This window comes from Nuphar pumila, chromosome 4 (genome assembly GCF_984573655.1).
Source record: "Nuphar pumila chromosome 4, dmNupPumi1.hap1.1, whole genome shotgun sequence".
In the NCBI taxonomy this organism is placed as follows: Eukaryota; Viridiplantae; Streptophyta; class Magnoliopsida; order Nymphaeales; family Nymphaeaceae; genus Nuphar; species Nuphar pumila.
In genome coordinates, this window is record NC_143252.1 from 26,818,194 (window position 1) to 26,841,682 (window position 23,489).

The following is a 23,489-nucleotide window of genomic DNA, read 5'->3' on the forward strand; positions in this document are numbered from 1 at the left end:
GATCCTTGGGAAGGTTTCTATAAAAAAAAAAAAAAATTCTTGCATTTTTGAAAGGGAAGAAGTTGGGGTCGTTACATAGGCATAACCCTAAAGAGGCATACTTTTGAAATGAGATGATGATCTTCCAAACACGAACTGAGATTCACAATAGATGATGTCTTAACAAGACATTTAGGCATAACCCTAAAGAAGGGTATAAAAGGAAACAAACAAAATAAAATATTCCTTTTATTGAATAAGAGAAAGACAATGCTGAAGAAGCATTGGACTGTTTTTACAAGAGGGGCTGCAGCCTTATATATACACAGCATGAGAGAAGGAGGGAAGAGAGGACTCAATAGAGTCGTTGGACACAGTTGTGTCCAACGGCTCCCGTTAGACTAGAGTCCAACGACTCTATTGAAAAACAAAAAAAATAAAAAAGTTACAGTAAAGAAAAGAAAAATATATATATATATATAATAATAATATTATTATATATATATATATATATTTACAATTTTACATTTTAACACTCCCCCTCAAACTTACGGTATAATGAGCAAAAGTTTGTCTAAGAGAAAGTGAAAATGGGGAGCAGCGAGAAGCATTGTAAAGAAGTCTGCTAACTGATATTTTGAAGTAACATATGGCAGATCAATTATCCCGTGTAGATATTCATCTCTGACGTAGTGACAATCCATTTCGATGTATTTTGTGTGTTCGTGGAATGTTCTGTTACTTGCAATGTAGATCGCACTTTTGTTGTCATAGTACATTTGTGAAGCCTTTGTTGCTTCAGCTCCCATGTCAGCAAGCAATCGTTGGAGTCAAACTACTTTCATGGTCGTGGTTGCCATGACTCTATATTCAGCTTCGGTGGATGAGAGAGATACCTTCTGTTGCTTTTTACAATTCCACGAGATCAACGATTCTCCTAAAAAAAACACAAAAACCAGTAGTTGAGTGTTTGTTATTGGGATCACCCCCCCAATCAGCATCAGTATATACAATTAAATCAAGAGAAGAGGAGGAAGATAAGAAAAGTCCTCGTGAAAGAGAGGATTGGATGTATCTGATAATACGCATGACTGCTCCCATATGAACAGAAGTAAGAGCATGTTGAAATTGACTTGTTGTGTGAACAGCATGTGCTATATCTGGTCTGGTAATGGATAGATAAAAAAGTGACCCGACAAGCTGTCTGTAAGGAGTAGGATCAGCAAGAAGTTCTTCATCATCAATCTTCATTTTAACATTAACAACTTCTGAAGTGTCAACTTTCTTATCATCAGTAATACCAGACCTGAAAACAATATCAAAAGCAAATTTAGTCTGAAATAATAAATATCCTATAGGAAAATAAGCAACTTCAATGCCTAAAAAATATCTCAACAATCCTAAATCAGTTATTTCAAAATAAGATTTAATAAGTGTTTTGATCGTTTCAACTTCATGTTTATCGCTTCCGATGATGATCATATCATCCACATAGAGAAGAAGCACAATGAGCACTGCATCAGAATTCTTAATAAACAAAGCAGTGTCAATTAAACAAAATTGAAAACCAATATCAATCATAACACGACTAAATCTATCATACCAATCTTTTTGTGCATGTTTAAGTCCATAAAGAGCTTTTTCTAAGCGAAAGACTTTACCCTTATAAATACTTAGACCAGGAGGGGGGTCCATGTAAACTTCTTCAACTAGCTTTCCATTTAGAAAAGCATTTTTGACATCTATTTGAAAAATAGACCATTTCTTGATAGATGCTAAGGCAATTAAGGTTCGGACAGTTGTCATACGAGCCACCGGAGTAAAGGTTTCTTCATAATCAATGTCATATTCTTGGGCATAACCTTTGGCTACTAATCGGGCTTTATATCTTTCAAGAGTATCATCACTCTTGGTTTTAATTTTATAAACCCATCGACATCCTATAGTTTTCTTTCCTGGAGGAAGATCTGGAATAGTCCATGTAGAAGCCTTGATATCATTTTTTGCTTGAAAATATGTGGATGGTTCTTCATATGAGTGAATTAATGGAATAACTATCCTATATGTAGGTGAGAAGGACTCGTATCAAACAAACTTTCCTGGAGGCCTCGAGACTCGGGATGATTGTCTAGTTGGAATGTTAGAATATTTTTCAAGTGCACATGGAGGATTAGACTCTTGTCGCTTGGAATATTGTATACTAGTATGAACTTCTTCATTTTCAACACTATGATCAAGATCAATAATTCTTTGATCATTATCAAAGTTACAGTCAAAGTCATATTCATCAGATGTTGATGTTAGATCTAACAAAAAGGAGTACTCAGTGACATCCTTTAGTTTTTTAAAATCAAAGAAGCTCTCCTTTTCAAGAAAGGAAACATTTCTAGACACATATAGTCTATTATTTTTGAAGTCAAAACATCTATAACTTTTTTTATTTTCAGCATATCCTAAAAAGTCATAGGGAATCGCACGAGGGGAAAGTTTATCATTTTTGTCGGTAAATATGAAACATGTGCACCCAAACATTCTTAGTCTAGAGTAGTCTCGAGAAATGTTCATAAGTTTTTCAATGGGAGTAATATTTTGTAAAGAGGAGGATGGCATCCTATTAATGAGATAGGTGGCAGTTAAGATAGCTTCTGCCCAAAAATCTTTCGGAACTTGATTTGCTATGGTTTTCATAATATGGCGATGTTTTCGTTCCGTCAGCCCATTTTGTTGAGGTGTAAAGGACAAGATATTTAATATGATGTCATGCAATTTAAGATAATTTTTAAAATATGTGGATAAAAACTCTCCCTCTGAATTTGTGCGAAAAATAGTAATATCATTTTGAAACTTGTTTTTAACCATATTATGAAAAGTTTGAAAGTATGAAAATACTTCAGACTTATGTTTAAGAAAGTAAATCCACGTATGTCGGGAGAAATCATCAACAAAAATAACATAGTAAGCAAATGCTCCTTTAGAAATTACTGGTGCAAGACCCCAAACATCTGAATGCACTAATTCAAGTGGTCTTGAGGAGAAAAAAGTTCTGTTCTGAAATGGTAATCTTTTCATTTTGCCGAGAATACAATCTTTATAATTAAATGATTCAAAGTTACAAAATTTTTCTAGATTTGAAAAATGTTGGATTTTGGCTATATGTGGGTGACTAAGTCTCTTATGCCACAGTTCCAACTCAATTTTCTAAATATTATAACAAAAAGCTTTCTTCGGCATTTCCAAAAAATCCATGTAATAGAGTCCTCCTTCTCTATAGCCTTCCCCAATCAGCTTGCCTGACCGGTGATCATGTACCCAACAACCATGAGAAGAAAATAAAATATTACACCCATAGTCAGAAATTTGAGATACAAATAAAAGATTTAAATTTAATTTGGGAACATGTCTAATTTCTAAAATAGAAAATTTCTTTGTTTTATAAATCTTTTCAAAATTTCATATTCCTTCTATTTCAAGAGAAGTCCCATCAGTTGTAAAGACCTTTGACACACTTGTTTTATTTTTAACACATTCAGATAGACTTTGATTATTTGGGGTCATATGAAAAGATGCACTAGAGTCAAGGAGCCAAGAAATTTTACTTGGATCGGAAAAAGATGAGGTTGCTGCATCGGTTGAAGCTTCAGATGAAGAAGAGGCACCTTTGATGAGAGGCTGAAGAATCTCCATTAGTTGGGCCAGGAAAACTGGTGCATCCTGATCTTTAGGCTCCGATCCAGCAATCGCAGCTCTTTTCTCTCTCAGCTCCTTGAGTTTGGGACATTGTGGCCTGTAGTGTCTTGGTTCATGACAGTGATGACAAATAACTTTCTTCTTGTCAAAGACACCATTTTGACGATTAAAGTGAGGAGGTCTATATGATCGAACATGATTCCCTAGTCTAGACACGGCTAAAACGGAATCATTTTCAGCTATGTCACACGGACTCGGCTAAGGAGGTGCCGCACCCGAGTCGACACGCCCCGACACGGGTGCGGACTCGGGTGCGGCTTCGGACTCGGCCCGGACTCGGTCAACGCCGAGTCGGACTCGGTCAACGAGTCCAGGCCGAGTCCGTCCACATTTTGGACTCGGTCAACTTTGACCGAGTCCAAAAATGTCCCTAAAAAACTAATTTTTTATATTTTTTATTTAAAAAAATATATATAAAAAAGGCACTGTGACTGTGCAGTCTTTGCAGTGTGCACAGTCACAGACTGTGCACAGTCTGTGACTGTGCACAGTGCACAGTCTTTGCAGTGTGCACTGTGCACAGTCTGTGACTGTGCACAGTGCTGTGCCTGTGCACAGTGCACAGTGCTGTGCCTGTGCACAGTCACAGTCACAGTCACAGTCACAGTCACAGTCACAGTCACAGTCACAGTCACAGTCACAGTCACAGTCTGTGCACAGACACCTGTGGCATTTTAAAAATAAAATAAAATAAAATTATATATATATATATTTTATTTTTTTTTGCCGAGTCCCCGTGTCCAAAAATTTTAAAATTGTGCCGCACCCGTGTCGCACCTGCACCCGCACCCGCACCCGCACCCGCACCCATGTGACATAGATTTTCAGTTTTTGAAGAACCTTTTCGGAGACGATTTTCTTCCATTGTTAATTTTTCAATAGTTTTAACAATTGAAGGTATTTTTTTCCAGTAAAGGAGGGTTGACTTAGTGGTTTCAAATTTCGGCCTTAATCCAGTTATAAACTGGTAAAAATGTTCAGCATCGAGTTGTTTCTGACGAAGCTCGATGTCTTCGTCATAATGCCACTTTGGTTCTAAAAGGAAAAGTTTTTTCTAAAGTTCGGACAACCCATTCTAATATTCACAAATAGGTTTGTCTCCTTGGGTCATCATTCAAACTTTTTCTTGGAGGTTGCACACGTATGCAATATCTTTAAGGGAATACATATTTTTAAGGTATTCCCATGCCTTATCGGCATGATCAAACTTGGCAAGACTTGAGCATTTTTTAATGTCAACACTATTGATAAGCCATGACATTATCTTCACATGAGATATTCTCCATTCTTTTCATTTCTTCTCGTAAGAGGCAAGAGCCTTGATTTTCTCTTCTTCCGATAGATGAACCTCTTTATCTCCCTCCTTTTTAGTAAGAGATAGCTTAGGTTCCGAATCGAAACCATCCACAATCCCCTATAGGCCTTTTCCCCATATATGGTGCTTCATGATTGAAGCCCATGTTACATAGTTCGTATCGGTTAATTTCATAGGCATGATTGTGACTTTATCATTGTCATCCATCGATTACAATGAGAGAGAAAGAATAGGGATAGAAGAGAGACAAGAAGAGAAATGAAAAACAAAAGAAAGAAATACAATATAACAAGATGTGAAATCTTCCCCAATGAAGTGATAAAACACTTCTCTTTAAGTGGCGAATACTTTTGCAAATGGGCACAGAAACCGAGGCTGCTTTTCTTCAAGATCTAATACTTCTGCGGCTTTGATACCATGAAATGAGATGATGATCTTCCAAATATGAACTGAGATTCACAATAGATGATGTCTTAACAAGACATTTAGGCATAACCCTAAAGAAGGGTATAAAAGGAAACAAACAAAATAAAATATTCCTTTTATTGAATAAGAGAAAGACAATGCTTAAGAAGCATTGGACTGTTTTTACAAGAGGGGCTGCAGCCCTATATATACACAGCATGAGAGAAGGAGGGAAGAGAGGACTCAATAGAGTCAACGGCTCTAAATAGAGCCGTTAGACTAGAGTCCAACGACTCTATTGCTAGTCAAGTCTGGACAGGACTTGACTAGCAATTGTCAGTCTAGTTCAAACTGAATTAGATGACAGAAAAACAAAAAAAATAAAAAAGTTACAGAAAAGAAAAGAAATATATATATAATAATATTATTATTATATATATATTTACAACTTTAAATTTTAACAACTTTGACAGTTAAGGCGTTGAAAAAATGTTTGACATGCTGACAAGTACTACCATTGATCATGTTGAGGCCATAATGTTTTGGTCTTTGAACACTCTTTTAAGTAGTTACAAGTGTTAAGACCAGTAATAATTTTTTAAATTCATTAATGCAGCACACCCACTTATGAAACCGAGAATCCCTTCCCACGATTTATTCATTATCTAGGTCCAAAGTTGAGAGCATGCAAACACAATCAAATTGTCTGGATGAGCTAGCATAGCCAAACAATTCAAACTCATCTTCTTGCTGGATGTCCAGAACAGACTCTGTTGACTACATAACCAAGCTAATCAATAGATTAATCAAGACCATTTCCACAAACAACAGCACATGAACGTATTAGAGGTTCCGAAGCACAATTCACAAGAAACTCCATAGAAAAAGTATATATATCAGTCCACTACATTCAGCTCACACAAACTTGAAAGCAGCAAGGGTTTGAAAGTAGAAAAAGTGATATAAGGAGCACACAAAACATAGTAAGCAAATTGACATATGAAGACAGAAATGCATCTAGAATGTAATAAAAAAACTCATACCACTGCTCCAATACACAAAACTGCACTATATGCCCCTGATTTGCCAAGCTGTGCTGCAACAAGAGGGATTTCAAAACTGCCTGGCACCCAATAAACCTGTTGGAAAAAGAAATTCTAGTATACCATCGATAAAACTACAAATTTCCATTAGTTTGGCAATAAGAATGCATAAAACAGATAGCTTATTATGATAGACCAGAGTTACCAGTCGAGGAAGCGGGAGCGGGAAGCGATACGGGAAGCGGGAGCGGGAAGCGAGGCACTTTCAAAAATTTAAGAAGCGGGGATGCGTGGGACCACTTAGAAGAAAATTCTGAACCGTCTCGGAAGCGACCTAGGAAGCAAACCGGAAGCGACCTAGGAAGCAAGGGAAAGCGAAAAAAAATGAAAAAAATGGGGAAGCGAGAGGGAAGCGAGGGGGAAGCGTGGGGGAAACGTGAGGGAAGCGTGGGGGAAGCATGCTTCCCATAAATGGGAAGCGTGTTTCCCATAAAAGGGAAACGCGCTTCCCATAAAAGGGAAGTGCGCTTCCCAAAAAAGGGGGACGCTTCCCCTCACGCTTCGGAAGCGCGACGTTTCGCGCTTCCCCTTTTGCCTAGGCGCTTCCGGTAACTCTGTGATAGACAAGGATAATTTTTTTTCAACCATAAACCTTAATCCTTATTTTATTATGAAATCTTGTCAAGGATCATTTTTTTACCCATAAACCCAATATTTATTTCCAGTATTCATATGCTTAGTGCCAGTGCATGGCTGTAATATCTTGTATTTTTCCATGATTTTTAAAGTCCAAAAATATAATTTTTAAATTTTATATTTATATTTAATTTATAAAATCATGAAAATTGTTTAAAATATAGGTGACGTCAGTTAGGTCCGGTCATGGCCCAGAGCCCACTTACATAAGCTATTTGAGTTAGTTATAATTTGAGAAATTTTCAGCTTTTAACCTTTAAATTTGAGCAAAATTCGAGCAAAAATCATGTTAAATTCAAGTGAAATTTAGAAGTGAAATTTAGAAGCGAAATTCAGGTATAATCACTGTTAGATCCACCTCGGAAAGTAAATCACGTAGGCAACCTAGTTTTCCGAAATCGGATTACGGCTGGCCCGAGCAATGCATTTTTCAAAAATGACTGGCCTTTATTTTGGAACTTTTTCTGAATTGGATCGGACTGGATCTGCTCCATTTGATCCAAGTTAGTATGGATCTAGACTCAGTCCAGGATCCATATTGACTAGAATCTGGTCTAAGTTAGATTCATTAGAATTTGGACATGGATTTGAATCTTGGATCCAAATCTGGATCTTAAATCCATCCATGGTAATTTTAAAACTACTTTAAATTTAAAGTTTTAAAATCAACTTTTAAATAAAATAAGGGTGAGCAAAACTCTACCCCCCCCCCATGAAGATTTCCAAAAGAGGGTGTCCCCCTCTGAAATATTCTTTTAGAATATTAATTAAAAATAAAAATAAAATATAGTAAATATCTAGAAGGTAGAGAGATAAGGGAGTAAAGTTCTACACGGTAGAACTCTACTCATATGAGAGCACTCTAGAGGGGACGTCACCCCCTTTCTAAACTAAATTAGAACAAATCAAAAAATATATAAAAAGAGGACTTTAGAAGCCTCTTTATAGAACTCAAGTGTGATAGAGAGAGAGAGAGAGTTGAGAGAAAAAAAAGGAAAACTCGTGTGAGGAGATAGAGAAAAAAGAAAGAGAGAAGAAAGGGAAAAGAGAAGAAGAAACGAAAAATAATCCAGCATCCATCAATTTTTTTCTAAGTTCTTCAGACTACGAATCAAGGTACGGGTTTCTCTCTTAATTCGCTCAGGAAAGAGAATCATATAAATCGATTTAAGCAAGAGTTTAGTGGAAAAAAGGGAGAATCTGATTTAATATATATATATATGGATTTAGTTTGTTGATTGTTGATTTTTCTTGTGTATCTAAATCTAAAAATATGCATGACGATTTTATAAAGCATGCATTTGATTACATATATGTTGATTTTCTTAATTCGCATCTGAATATGCATTTAGTCAAAATTATCAATTTTATTTCTCATACATACTGAATATATATATTCAGTTTTGATGATGTCCCTGTTCGAACAAATCTGCATATATACACATACATATATTTCAGGTTTGACGAGTTTCCTTGCTGGTGCATCTGAATATATATATATATATATATATATATATATATATATATATATATATATATATATATTCCAGGTTGGTCGATTTTTATAAATCTCAATATGTGTTTCAGACTTCACAAATTTAGCACTCGTACATCTAAATATATTCTTTCTTATTTCAGACTTGTCGAGTTTGACATCCATGCATCTGAATTTATTTTGAGCATTTCTGACTGCGGATTTCATAGATTTTCTGTTAATATATTTATGTTGGCCGATACATGTACATGAACTTGTTCATGTACATGAACCAGCCCAGTCAATTGTTGTCATGTCCAATATTGGCCTGGCCGACCCATGTACATGAATTTGATCATCTACAAGGGTTAAACCAGCTGATAACATGATAATTCATGTCTGGCCAGCAGTTATACTCTTGATTAGCACGTCGTATACATATTTATACAGGTCTGGCCAACCAATGTACATGATTCTGATGATGTACATGGACCAACCCGCACGTTGCGTATATATTTATACAGGTAATCATGTACGTGGAGTAGCCAACATGCTAAATACATATTTATTTCAGGTCTGGCCAACCCATGTACATTATTATGATCATGTACATGGATCAGCTAGCATGCTGAATACAGATTTTTTTTCGGTCTGGCCGACCCATGTACATTATTAATCATTTACATGTATCAACCAGCATGCTTAATACAATTTTTTTTTCTGGTCTGTTCGACCCATGTACATGATTATGATCATGTACATGGATAATCATGGACATGGATCAGCCATCATGCTCATTACATGTTTATTTCAGTTTGGCTAACCCATGTACATGATTCTGATCATGTACATGAATCAACCTAGCTTATGTTTACATGGGTATACATGTGCCTAAGTGACCCATGTACATGATTTTGATCATGTACATGGATCAGACCAGTTATGATATGAATCATATGATTATAGCCGAGTGGTTGATTCATGTATATAAATCTAATATGTGGATTGCACATCTCTTGTTATAGTCGATACATATACATAATTCTGAGTATGTACATGAATTGGACGAGTTAGGGCTAGTTTTCTGATGGTCGATACATGTACATGAATCTGGTCATACACATGAATCGGACTAGTACATTGATATTTCATGTTTTGCTGAATTATGCACATGATTTGAGTATGTACATAAATCTGATCGGTGCTTGAAATTTTCTGTATAGCCGATTTATGTACATGAAGATGATCATGCACATAAATTTGATCAAAAAGTGTATTTTCTGAGTTAATACATAAATCTCATCCTAAGTTGATTGGTTTGCAATTGTGCATAATATACGCATGAATCTGAAAATAATTTGATGTTTGCATAACTGTGATCACATGCATGTTTGCTTGATTATATGCATGAAATTGATCATGAATGATCTCTTTTGCAAGCATTATATTCGCATGTCTATGTACTTGGCTTAATGTGCATTTTTTCGTGTTTTGAATGTACATTGTGAACATGTTTGAAAACCGTGTTGCTTATTTAATAAAATTTTGCAATTTGCATAAATTACTTTTGAGATATGTTAGTGGTCAGATGTGAACCAGTGTGGGCCATGTAGGCCAATAGTATGTGTTGCTCCAAATGTTGATTTTATTTATGCATTGCAAAATTTATTTCTATAAATTATTGATTTTTTAAATTTAATTACACTGCTAAATTTTGAGGGTTAGGGCCCGAAATTGATTGTTTTTGCATATTGATTTGCAAAACGGTTCTTGTGTAAAGAACTTGAAACTGATTTGAAATGGTAAAAGAAACCAAACAGTGTAATTAATCTCTTACTTAATGTTCCTTTCGTAGTGTAGGAATCTTGAATGTCAGTCATGGAGGACCGTGAGGATACTAAAACTCCATATGTGATTGTGTCCCTGAACCCGATATGGTGGTTCACGTCTCGGCTACAGTTTTAGTGAGATTCATCTAGGTTTGGTGTTGTTGACTCAACTGTAATTATTGGTATAGCAAGAAAGTGACGTCAGTGGATTTTGATTTCTCTAATGTCTCGGCATTAGATGTTAATTTATAATGTTTCGATGGATAGTGTTGATTCCTAATATCGGTCGAGGAACAAGTGTATAACCCAATAATAAAATACAAATTATGTATTAAGCTACGACTTGGAACATAACTTGAACTTCATGAATTTTACATGTTTAAATATGTGCAGGTTTAAGGAAAAGTGAAATTAAACTTGTGTGCATTTAATAAGGACATGCATACAAAAGCAACTCTGATAAATAGCTTAAGTTATTCATGCATGTGCATTGAATCATGCATATTTTACTGTTCAGCATTAGTTCATGCATGTACGTTTAATGATGCATATTTTACTGTTCAGCATTAGTTCATGCATGTGCGTTTAATCATGCATATCTTTTACTGATCAGCATTAGTTCATGCATGTATGCATATTTGGCTTGAATAATATTTGATCTTGCATGGTATTTGGTTGAATGCTTGAATGGTAATGTAATTATGGTAAGTTAATTGTTTGTGATATTCATCTATAATTTATGCATGAATTTGCTTATATTATTTTCTTTACTGTTTGGATTTTTAGAAGAATTCGTACGAGGACTTCGATTCTTACCCATTTTCTTAAAACTATTTTCCAGGTACAAATGCTCAGTGATGTCTTGGACTAGCCAGTTGGAGACTGCGAGACTTGTGACTGGTGTCTGAGTTCTAACAGGATGGCATGGATTTATGATAGACAATTTTTATGTCTCAGATATTTGACATTTTGATTAAATTAATAAAGTTGATTTTATTGTTTCAATTTGATTCAATACACGGTATGGATTGTGGTTTGGTATATTAAATCTATGATGTGCCCCGGATCGTTGGGAGTGTTTTTCATAATTATTTAAAAAAAAATACTATTTTTACGAGGGCCAGTTGGTGTCGTTACAATGGCTCAGTCAACATGATAACAATATTCAAAATTCAAGTTTAAAAAATCACCTAGGATATAAAGCTCAAGTTGCTCATGTCACCTCTTAGATTTATAACTTGCCTATACATCAAAAGGAAACCAGCCCCAACCAAGGTACTAACCAATGACGATAGGACGAGCTCCTTGCTCCTTGTTTAAGCATTTCATCGATTGAACATTATATACTTGTTTTTTTAATTTATTTAGTAAGAAATTTGCTTTATATGAAGATTTTACATCTAGACATGCTTTTCAAAATGTGAAAAATTAACGCGAACATTGCATTTAAAAATTTATAATACAAAGATTTGTGATTTTTAGCTCTTTAGAAAACACAACTAAATGTAAAAAAATCATAATCTAAAATATGTTGCTTACTAAATAAAAGATAAAGTCCAATATGTAGAGTCCAATCAACGAAAAAATTGATCGCTAGAGAAGGAACGTCATGCGATTATCGGTTGTTGTAAAATTTGGACCTTTTGGTTGGACGGTCCCATTGACATGGTTGATTTGCTAGAAAATGACACTATGATCGTGTTTGTCGATAAAAAAAACATGATTTTTTAAGCCTTGGATATTTATGATATTTATAAAAAATTTATATCAGCGATTTTCATACCTTATAAAAACTTACCCGCACGTCAGAATTGGATGATGCAGGAGTCCATTCCTATAAAATCAAGTACATAGAACACATCTGTACGGTCATATTTGAGAAAAACACATAAATAAACCCCTAGTAGACTGAAGTAAAAACGGATTAGAGTAGGCAACTACCTTCTGCCCCATGCATCGATCCATACATACATACATATATATAGGGAAGGGGCACCATCCAACCAAATGAAGGCACAAACAATCCAAACCACTTTCAAAAATTGATTTTTTATAAATGTTTTTGGCAAATATGACCATATGATGTGACTCCATGGTCAAAAACCTAAGAGCCCACTATTATTGTAGTACATTTTTCGTTGTGTATATAGGATTTTATAATGTGCTAAAAATCTACAGATTGAAATTTTTGGAGTTTTCTATATCATAAAATCCAATCTATGCATCAAAAAAGTTCTCAATAAGAGTCACTTCTTAGGTTTTTTATCATGAAGATCACATATGTGTGGTCATATTTACCAAAAAAAAATAATATGATTTTTAAAAGTAGTTTTGATGGTTTGTACCTTCCATTGGTTAGACAGTCCCCCTATCTATATATCTATATATATATATATAGGTGGACCGTCAACCAAAGGAAGGTCTAAAATCAACAACCAACGTCAGTCAGACGGATCCCCTTCTCCAATGCTTGAGCATCTCATCGATCAAACCTCATATATTTGTTCTTTATAATTTATTTAGTAAGTATGTTTTACACGAAGACTTTACAACATATAAAGAGACTTTACAACATATAGACATGCTTTTCGAAACGTGAAAAATTGATGGCTCACAATGCATTTAAAACTTTACAATACAAAGTATTATGGACCATTGATTTTCAGCGCTTTAAAAAACGCATCTAAATATCGAAAATTCATAAGCCCATAGAGGTTTACGCTGTCAGGACAGTGATTGTAAGTACGGCAAGCAGTGCTAGTGCAGCTATGTCTTTGATCCTGGGGGTGGTTTCTCCATGTAAATATAAAAAAAAAACGTCACTCACTAAATGAATGATAAAAATCCAATATGACAAAAACTTGATCATTAGAGACCTTCCTTTGGTTGGAAGGACTCCCTTCCCTATATATAAATATAAATAAATATATAGAGAGAGAGAGTGAGAGACAAAACGGGAATTATGTTGCCCTTTTTTTATTAGTCCACCATTAGGACCCTTCAAAAATCATAGTTTTAGGTGTTTTATGCAACCATTAGATGTGTTTATCATTGTTTACTTTGATTAAGCATCTTCATGCTCATATGTGCAATTTAAAGAGGTAAAAAAACCAATGGTTGATATTGTACTAAAATTTGATGATAAAATATTCACATTTTTACATCAAATCAAGTCAAAACAAAGCCTGTTTCTTAATAAATAAGCAACGATAAACACATCTAAAGGTTCAGTTCTAACATAAAACACCTAAACTATGATTTTTAGAAGGTACTAACAGTGACCTAACAAAAAAGGGGCAGCATAATCTCCATTCTCATATATATATATATATATAGAGAGAGAGAGAGAGAGAGATGGAAACATCCTAAATGAAACATGCTAAGTGGAAATTTTGAGTTTTCCAGTGCTTTTTTTTGCAATTCAACCCGATAGACATGATAACTCCGCCTGTGTATAACTGTTTAGTTATACACTGCCGATCCCAAGCCCGGATAAAGGAGGAGGGTTGCGGTAGGCCTGTGACAGCCAGCATAAAAACTTAGTCACACCCTATGAATATGAACCAATATGAGAATTTTGTTGGGGCGTTCTCTACTGAGCGACGCGTTGTCCTCTATAGGCCAGAAGGCAGTGATAAATGGGCAAGGGTTGCTAGGTCGTCACCCAGAAGCGACGCGTCACACCGGCACCCGGGTGTGGTGTCAAATAGGCAAGGGTTCCCTCACTTTGTTGGACGGGTGGGGGTAAAGAAGATAGTTTAAGACCATAAAATTAGGTTAGCCACTTGGAACATAGGGTCTTGGTAGAGTTAGTAGATGTTATGTGTAGGAAAAAGATGGATATTTTATGTGTACAAGAGACCAAATGGGTAGGTGAGAAAGCAAAAGTGATAGAACCTTGGGAATATAAGATTTGGTATACAGGAATAAATAGGAATAGGAATAGAGTAGAGATTGTTATTAGTTATGAGTTTATAGATAATGTAGTTGAGGTATGTAGGAAGGGTGATAGGATTTTACTTATTAAATTAGTATTAGGTACGGATATTATTAATATTATTAGTGTTTATGCACCTCAAGTAGGTTTAGATGATTCCATTAAGCGTCAATTTTGAGAAGATTTAGATGGAGTAGTACAAGGGATATCTTATGGAGAAAAGCTTTTCATCGGCGGTGACCTTAATGGACATGTAGGCATTAGTAGGGATGGATTTGAGAGTATCCATGGAGGCTATGGTATAGGAGAAAGAAATGAATGTAGAAAAAGGAGTTTAGATTTTGGTTTGTCCTATGATATGATCTTAGCAAACACTTGGTTTAGGAAGAGGGAGTCTCACCTAGTAACATTTAAAAGTGGGGTTAATACGAGTCAGATAGATTTTTTCCTACTTAGAAAGAGAGATAGGGGTTGTTGCATCGATTGTAAGGTTATATCGGGAGAAAGTGTAGCTACACAACATAGAGTCTTAATTTTAGATCTTAGAATTAAAAAATGCCGCAAAAAGGATAGACATAGGATAGATCCTAGAATTAAGTGGTGGGCACTGAAAGGAGATAAACAAGGAATGTTTGTAGAGCAAGTAGTTAAGGAAGCTGATTGGTGTCTCGAGGAGGATTCAGAATCAATGTGGAATAAGATAGCGAATGGCATGAGAAAGGTGGCTAAGGAGGTATTGGGTGAGTCTAAAGGCGGTGCACCGCTAGGTAAGGATACATCATGGTGGAACGAGGATGTCAAATTAGCTATTAAGGTTAAAAGAGAGTGTTATAGAAATCTAAGTAAAAGTCGTGATAATGAGAATTTGGAGAAGTATATGATAGCAAAGAAGGAAGCGAAAAAAGTAGTTCGGAACGCGAGGGATAAGGTATATAAGGAGGTTTATGACAAGTTGGATACCAAAGAGGGCGAGAAGGATATTTATAGGCTTGCAAAGATGAGAGATAGGAAATCAAGAGATCTGGGTATGGTTAGATGTATCAAAGATGAAATGCAAAGGGTTTTAGTCAAAGATAAGGAGATTAAGGAGAGATGGAAAGATTATTTTGATAAGCTATTTAATGGAAGTCATACTCAGGATCTTGGAAGCTTCTCCATTCCTTTTTATGAGATAAATTGTGACTTCATGCGCAAGATTCAAAAGAAAGAAATTGCAGAGGCTTTTAAGAAAATGAAATCAAGAAGCCCAGATGGTATACCTATCGAGGCTTGAAAATACTTGGGTGAGAAAGGTTTAGAATGGTTGACAAATCTTTTTAACAAGATTTGGCGGACAAATAAGATGCCTAATGAGTGGAGGAAGAGTATTTTGGTGCCTCTATATAAGAATAAGGGTGATATACAAGATTGCACAAACTATCATGGTATAAAACTCATGAGTCATACTATGAAACTTTGGAAGAGGGCGATTGAGTATAGGTTGAGGAAGGTTGTCATGATATCGGAGAATCAATTTAGTTTTATGCCTGGAAGATCAACTATGGAAGCTATACATCTTCTTAGACAACTTATTTAGAGATATAGAGAGAGGAACAAAGATTTGCATATGGTTTTTATAGATTTGGAGAAGACATACGATAGAGTACCTAGGGATGTTCTCTGGTGGACAATGATGAAGAAAGGTATTTCTCTCAAGTACATTAGTATAATTAAAAATATGTACGAAGGAGTAGTAACCAATGTCCGTACTTGTGGAGGGGTGACAACCAATTTTCCTATAATGGTTGGGTACCATCAAGGATTTGCATTAAGCCCTTTCCTATTTGCTATAGTGATGGATGAGCTTACAAGATCAATTCAAGAAAATGTGTCGTGGTGTATGTTGTTTGCTGATGATATTGTTTTGATTGATGAGTCTAGAGTTGGGGTTAATGCTAAGTTAGAATTATGGATACAGACATTAGAAGAAAGAGGTTTTAAGTTGAGTAAGAGTAAGACAGAATATACGGAATGTCGGTTTAGTAAGCAACGAAGTAGCGATGGAAGTGTAGTGAAGCTTGGTGAGCAAGAAATACCGGTGGATGATTGTTTCAAATATTTGGGATCTATCATTCAAAAGTATGGAGAAATTGATGGAGATGTAAATCATAGGATAAAGGTTGGGTGGATGAAATGAAAAAGTGCAATTGGAATGTTATGCGATCGTAGAATCCCATTGCGGTTGAAGGGAAAGTTTTATAGGACGACAATTAGGCCCGCTTTACTATATGGTACGGAATGTTGGGCTGCCAAGAGATATCATATTCAAAAAATGAGTGTAGCTAAGATGCGTATGCTTAGATGGATGTGTGAAAATACAATAAAAGATAAGATTCGAAATGAGGAGATACGTAAGAAGGTAGGCGTTGCACACATTGAAAATAAGATGAGAGAGAATCGTTTACGGTGGTTTGGACATATTCGGCGAAGGCCTAATGATGCTCCAGTTAGAAGGATGGAGAAATGGGAAAATATATTAGTTAAAAGATGTCAGGGTAGGCCTAGGAAGACTTGGATGGCGATGATAGGAAAGGACATGAATGCTTTGAACCTCACCGAGGACATGGCATTGGATAGAAATGATTGGAGGAGAAGGATTCATGTGGAAGACCCAGAATGATTTTCTTTTTTTGATTCATATCGCCGACCCCAATTGTTTTGGGATGAAGGCGTAGTTGTTGTTGTTGTTGTTGTTGTTGTTGTTGCAACCCGATAGACATGATAGGTATGGCCGATTTACTATATAACGACGCTCAGACCATGCTTTTTTTAAGAAAAAAAGATATTTGGAGCTTTAAAATTTTACAAAGATTTTGAGCCATTGATTTCTCAAACCTAATAAAAACCGACCCATGTGTGAGGATCAAACACTCTAAGAGCTGATCCCTATAAAATCAACTATGTGGATCACATTTGTATAGTCAAAATTTAAAAAAAAAACAAAAGAAAAAATGAAAAACTCATTTAGCATGTTTTCATTACTCTCTCTTATATACACATATATAGTAGGGTAGCTGCCTACTCCGACCCATGCCTACCACCAGCCTACTAGGCAACATGTTTTGGATTATGAATTTTCGATATTTAGATGCAGTTTTGAAAGCGCTAAAATTCAACGGCCCACAATACTTTGTATTGTAAAGTTTTAAATGCATTGTGAATCATTGATTTTTCACGTTTCGAAAAGCATATCTATATATCGCAAAGTCTCCGTGTAAAGTGTATTTCTTACTAAATAAATTATAAAAAATAAATATATGAGGTCTGATCGATGAGATGTTCAAGCATTGGATAAGGAGAGCCGTCCAATCGTCATTGGTTGTAGATTTTGGACCTTCCTTTGGTTAGACGGTCCCCCTTCCTATGTATATATATATAGAATAATACAACCGTGCTAAATCAAATATGCTAAATGGGTTTTTTGGGCTTTTTTGTTTTATTTTTAAATTCTGACCGTACAAATGTGATATATGTACTTGATTTTAGGGTGGCCAAAGGGCCAGCCTAACCTGGCCCGTTAATGGACCGGGCCAGGCCTAAAGCCTGGTCCAGGCTGGCTTGTTGGGAAAACCCCGGCCCACGGTCCGCCGTTAGGCCCATGGGCCTAATCGAGTCGGGCCTATTATATTATATATAATATGTATATTATATTATATATAAAATATAAAGTTTATGTTATATAAAATATATATTTTATGTTATATATAATATATATTTTGTATTTTATATATAGAGAGAGAGAGATGGAAACATCCTAAATGAAATATGCCAAATGAAACATGCCAAGTGGAATTCTCGGGTTTTCTAGTGTGTTTTTTTGCAATTCAACCTGATAGACATGTTGGGCATGACCGATTTACTAGGTATCGACACCCAGACCATGATTTTTTTCTGAAAAAAGATATTTGGAGCTTCAAAAATTACAAAGATTTTGAGCCATTGATTTCTCAAACCTAATAAAAACCTACCCATGTGTCAGGATCAAACACTCCAAGAGCTGATCCCTATAAATCAAGCATGTGAATCACATTTGTACAGTCAAAATTTTAAAATAAAACCCAAAAAAACTGAACTCATTTAGCATGTTTTCATTACTCTCTCTCTCATATATATACAACAATAACAACTACGCCTTCATCCCAAAACAATTGGGGTCGGCGATATGAACCAAAAAAGAAAATCATTTTGGGTCTTCCACATGAATCCTTCTCCTCCAATCATTTCTATCCAATGCCATGTCCTCGGTGAGGTTCAAAGTATTCATATCCTTTCCTATCATCTCCATCCAAGTCTTCCTAGGCCTACCCCGACATCTTTTAACTAATATATTTTCCCATTTCTCCATCCTTCTAACTGGAGCATCATTAGGCCTTCGTTGAATATGTCCAAACCACCGTAAACGATTCTCTCTCATCTTATTTTCAATGGGTGCAATGCCTACCTTCTTACGTATCTCCTCGTTCTGAATCTTATCTTTTATTGTATTTTCACACATCCATCTAAGCATACGCATCTCAGCTACAGTCATTTTTTGAATATGATATCTCTTGGCAACCCAACATTTCGTACCATATAGTAAAGCGGGCCTAATTGTCTCTCTCTCTATATATATATATAGAGAGAGAGAGAGTAGGGGTAGCTGCCTACTACAACCCATGCCTACCGCCATAATATTGGGCTTTTGAAGGGTTATTTTACAAGTTGTTTTTTAAATCTAACAATAGATATGTGCTCTACATGCTTCATTTTATAGGAATGGACTATTGGATCATTTGATTCCGACATGTGGGTAGGTTTTTATAAGGTTTGAAAATCGATGGTCTAAAATTTGCATAAATATTCAAGCTTAAAAAATCTTGTTTTTTCATCGAAAGCCATGACCCAAGTGTTGTTTTCTAGCAAACTAACCATGTTAAACACATTTGCAGGATAGGATTTGCAAAAAACACATCAAAAACCCTTTTTGCTAATGGTAGACACCTACTCCCCACTATATATATATATATATATATATATATATATATATATATATATATATATATATAGGGAAGAGGGACAGTCCAACCAAAAGAAGGTCTAAAATCTACAACCAATAATAATTGACGATGTTCCTTCTCTAATTATCAAGTTTTTCATCAATCGGACTTTACATGTTGGATTTTTATCATTCATTTAGTGAGCAACATGTTTTGGATTATGAATTTTCGATGTTTAGATGCATTTTTTTAATGCACTAAAATTCAACGGCCCACAATTGAAAGCGCTAAAGTTTTAAATGCATTGTGAGCCATCAATTTTTCACAATTTGAAAAACATGTCTATATGTCATAAAGTCCGTGTAAATCATATTTCTTACTAAATAAATTATAAAGAACAAATATATGAGGTCTGATCAATAAGATGATCAAGCATTGGAGAAGGCAAGTCATTCAATCGGCATTGGTTGTAGATTTTGGGCCTTATCCTGGTTGGACATATATATATATGGGGTAATACATCCATGCTAAATGAAATATGATAAATGGGAAAACCTTGGCCAAAAGCTTGGTCCAGGCCGGCCCGGAGGCCACCCAGCCCATTTCCCACCTTTACTTGATTATATAGGGATCAGCTCTTGAAGCGTTCAATTTCAACATATGGGTAGATTTTTATAATGTTCGAAAAATCAACGGTCCAAAATCTTTGTAAATTTTTGAGGTTCCAAATATCATTTTTTTCCATCGAAAACTCATGATCCAGATGTGGATTCCCATTAAATCGACCATGGCCAACACATTTATGGGGTCAGAACTATGAAAAACAACACTAGAAAAGCCAAAAAAACATTTACCATGTTTCATTTAGCATGAATGTATTACCCTATATATATATATATATATATATATATATATATATATATATATATATCGGGGGAGAGAGAGGGACAGAAATTGGTCCCTCCTCCCTATTTGATAAGGACCACTTCTAAAATTCATAGTTGTAGGTAGGGGTATCAATGGGTCAGGTTTGACCTAGACCCGACTCGTACCATACCCTATAGGGACAGGGTTTGGTGATAAACAAGGAGGTCCGATTAGAATCTTGGTCCAACCTGAAGGGTCCGATTAATATATGGGGCGGGGAATGGTTTGTGAAATTTCATACCAGACCCGAGCCCAACCCAAGTTTCAACTAACATCCACAATTTTTCAATGTAAAAAGGATAAAAAAATATTATTTTATACGGTATGGTCTGGGTTTGGTTCATGGAATCCTTATAGCATCCAGGTATGGTTTCTCTTATGGTGAGTCCGATTACACTCGTGTCCGGACCCGGTACCATCATCTTAAATCAGGTCTGGGTTTGGTTCCACTTGGGTCCGAATCAAACCCGACCCCTTGACACCCGTAGTTGTAGGTGTTTTCTGATTAATCTGAGGTTTTGGATGTGGTTATCACTATTTTTTAGTAGGAAACATGCTTTGATCGAACTGTTTCGATGAAAAACCTAGATTTTTTTTTCATTGGGAAATTTCAGTGCAATATGCACCTTTGATTTTTAGATTCGTAAATGTTCTCCACTAAATAAACCATAGAGATCACATCTGTAGGGTTTGGCTTACAAAACATGCAATACAACATAAGAAAATAATATGACCCACACTGAGTGCATACCCAAATTAGGGAGTTCCTATTATTAATATGTATATATAATCCCTTTTTCCTTTAATATAACTGATGTTTTGCTCTTTTGATCCTATTATCCACGTCCTGGTGGAAATATCATGTCATGCGCATATCGTGGAGCAGGTGGACTTGTGGAATAACCATACAATGAAACAATTTTAGTCCACCAAAATTATTTTTCATGCGTCTGAAATTCCACTTAATTCTTTCATTTTCATATTTTTCACAAGTTTAACAAGTATGCATATGTATTCATCATATTTATCAAGATATTTGGGAGTACAGAATCCATATTTTTAAGATTTTAGGACCCACTTACTTCAACATCTTCATCTCTGACTGAGTACCTCCTGAAAGTGTCAAGAGCTCCCTCCAAAAGCAACTTGGTAACCACCTCGTTGAACCTTGCCACAACCTAGAATGGCACAACATTACCATGGTCATCGTCATCATGGAATTGAAATCATAAAAGGGGGGCGGGGAGGAAAATGGATGACACTATAAAGACAAGTACCACGCAAAGGCCCATACAAATTTTGGTTCAGTTGTAAGCACTAATCTACATAACGTTAGGGTGTGAATTTAGCAAGGAACAAAAATGGAAACGTTTGCATTTATACGGCTGCAATGGCCAAAAGAACTTTGGTATTTTCTGTAAAAGGAGAAAATGTACATAAGAACTCTTTCTCTTTCATTTTTTTTTCTTCCACTATCCAGAATTAAAAGCGTTACTCAAGAAAACACAGAAAAGAAGAGAAGAAACATCAACGGATGTGCCAACCAATTCAACCATTGAGAGAAACACAAATAAGAGCTTGAGATTTCCACCAAAACGAAAGAGAGGAAAAGAAAAACATAAGTAGCTAAAAGAATGCAAATCAGCTTCTTCTTCTTCTTCATGTAAACCCTGCTGTTGTTGTACTTACCACAGCGAATCGAAGGCCTTGGGTGTTTGTCAAAGAACCCGTCAAGTGCTTCACTGCCGAAACCATTCCCACCGACCGGGCCCCCTTCCCATCGTCCTTGCATAATCGTAAGCCTTGAGAAGAATTGCTCGGTTGGTAGAAGATTCCTCCTCCTATCCCTACTCCTGAGAGTGAGAGAGAGAGAGAGATCAAACACTCTGGTAGTATATAAAAAGGAGGAAGAAGGAAAGAGACGTCCGTGGGTAGTGTGAGTTAACAAAAAGTTTACCTCGATTGGAGGAGGAGAAGGCGAAGCTGATCGAGGGTGTCGGGCATTGGGAAGTAATCCTTTTTTGGTTGGTGATGTTGGTGGTGGAGCAGAAGACTGTGTGGGGTAACAACGACGCCATCATTCCCTTTCCCCCCCCCCCAAACACAAACTCAGAGAGCAAGAGCTGAGAGGGAAGCAAAGAGAGCACCACCATCTAAAAAAAGCAAGAGCATCAAGGAAACCCGCACGTTCCACGTGGGTTTCTCCGGTTCGGAGAGATTTCCCCTCGAACCGGATAGCGAACCGGGTGATCTGCCAGCCAACATCCATCCATCCTTGGTTGTTGTCAGAGCGTCGCCGTCCGTTTCCTTCACCTACTCCCGTGTCATTGTGCTAAGTGCCAACAAACAGAGCCCACTGGGGCATGTTCGGCTGCTCTCAGAATTTGATTTGGAGTCTCATGAGAATCCCTTTCTCATGTTGAGGAAAAGAATCTCATACAAATGAGATTCATTTTCTTTTGTTCGGTTAATGTGACATGGATTCATTTTCTCATGTTTTAAAAAAATTAGATTATGGATTAGATATAACGAATCATGGATTGGATCAATGTTTTTTTAGATTTAATGATCATGGATCGGATTTAATGGATCATGGCTTGGATCAATGGATTTTTGGATTTACAATGGATTGTGGTTTGGTTCGATAGTTTTTTTTATTTAAAATGGATCATAGCTTGGATCTAATGGATCGTGGATTGGATATGGTTGTTTGTCGTTAGAAGTTAGCCTTTTTCAGTGTTTGTCAGGACTTCCCAAACGATACATGCATTTGTCATCAATGATTCGCCAACCTATGAAGTGTCATCGACTCTTTCTACTAATGACACTCAATGTTTATCATTAACATTGTTTATTGTCAGTTGTTTGTCATCAGAATTTTTTGTCAATCTCAGAAAATGTGTCGGCACCCTAAACTTATCCTGCCCTCCTTTTTAACTGGAAACGGAATATTCCAGGTTAAAAACCTCTAGACTAAATTCAACACCTACATCTAAGGTAGCATACGTTGGACCAATCACAACCCTCTATTCTAAAATCAGTCAATAGGACACCTTGATTTCAATCTGGGACAAAGCTGAAAAATCAGAACTCTAATATTTCGAAAACGTGTCCAAATCCCT

General features: G+C 36.0%; 1 protein-coding gene across 2 annotated transcripts in view; it reads right to left on the reverse strand.

Annotated features, from left to right (window-relative positions):
• COS1 (6,7-dimethyl-8-ribityllumazine synthase / DMRL synthase / lumazine synthase / riboflavin synthase) overlaps positions 1–22,491 on the reverse strand; it is an 86,446-nt gene extending 63,955 nt beyond the window's left edge. Inside the window, exons 1-4 of one of the 2 annotated variants that reach the window (XM_090002774.1) lie at positions 22,325–22,491; positions 22,057–22,220; positions 21,450–21,545; positions 6,490–6,585 (exon numbers count right to left, since the gene is read on the reverse strand). In XM_090002774.1, coding sequence (XP_089858900.1) covers positions 6,490–6,585; positions 21,450–21,545; positions 22,057–22,220; positions 22,325–22,448 — 480 coding nt within the window. In that variant the 5' untranslated portion in view covers positions 22,449–22,491. The remainder of the gene's footprint in view (positions 1–6,489; positions 6,586–21,449; positions 21,546–22,056; positions 22,221–22,324) is intronic. The other variant, XM_090002775.1, reaches the window with a different exon arrangement.
• Between the last annotated feature and the right edge of the window lie 998 nt (positions 22,492–23,489).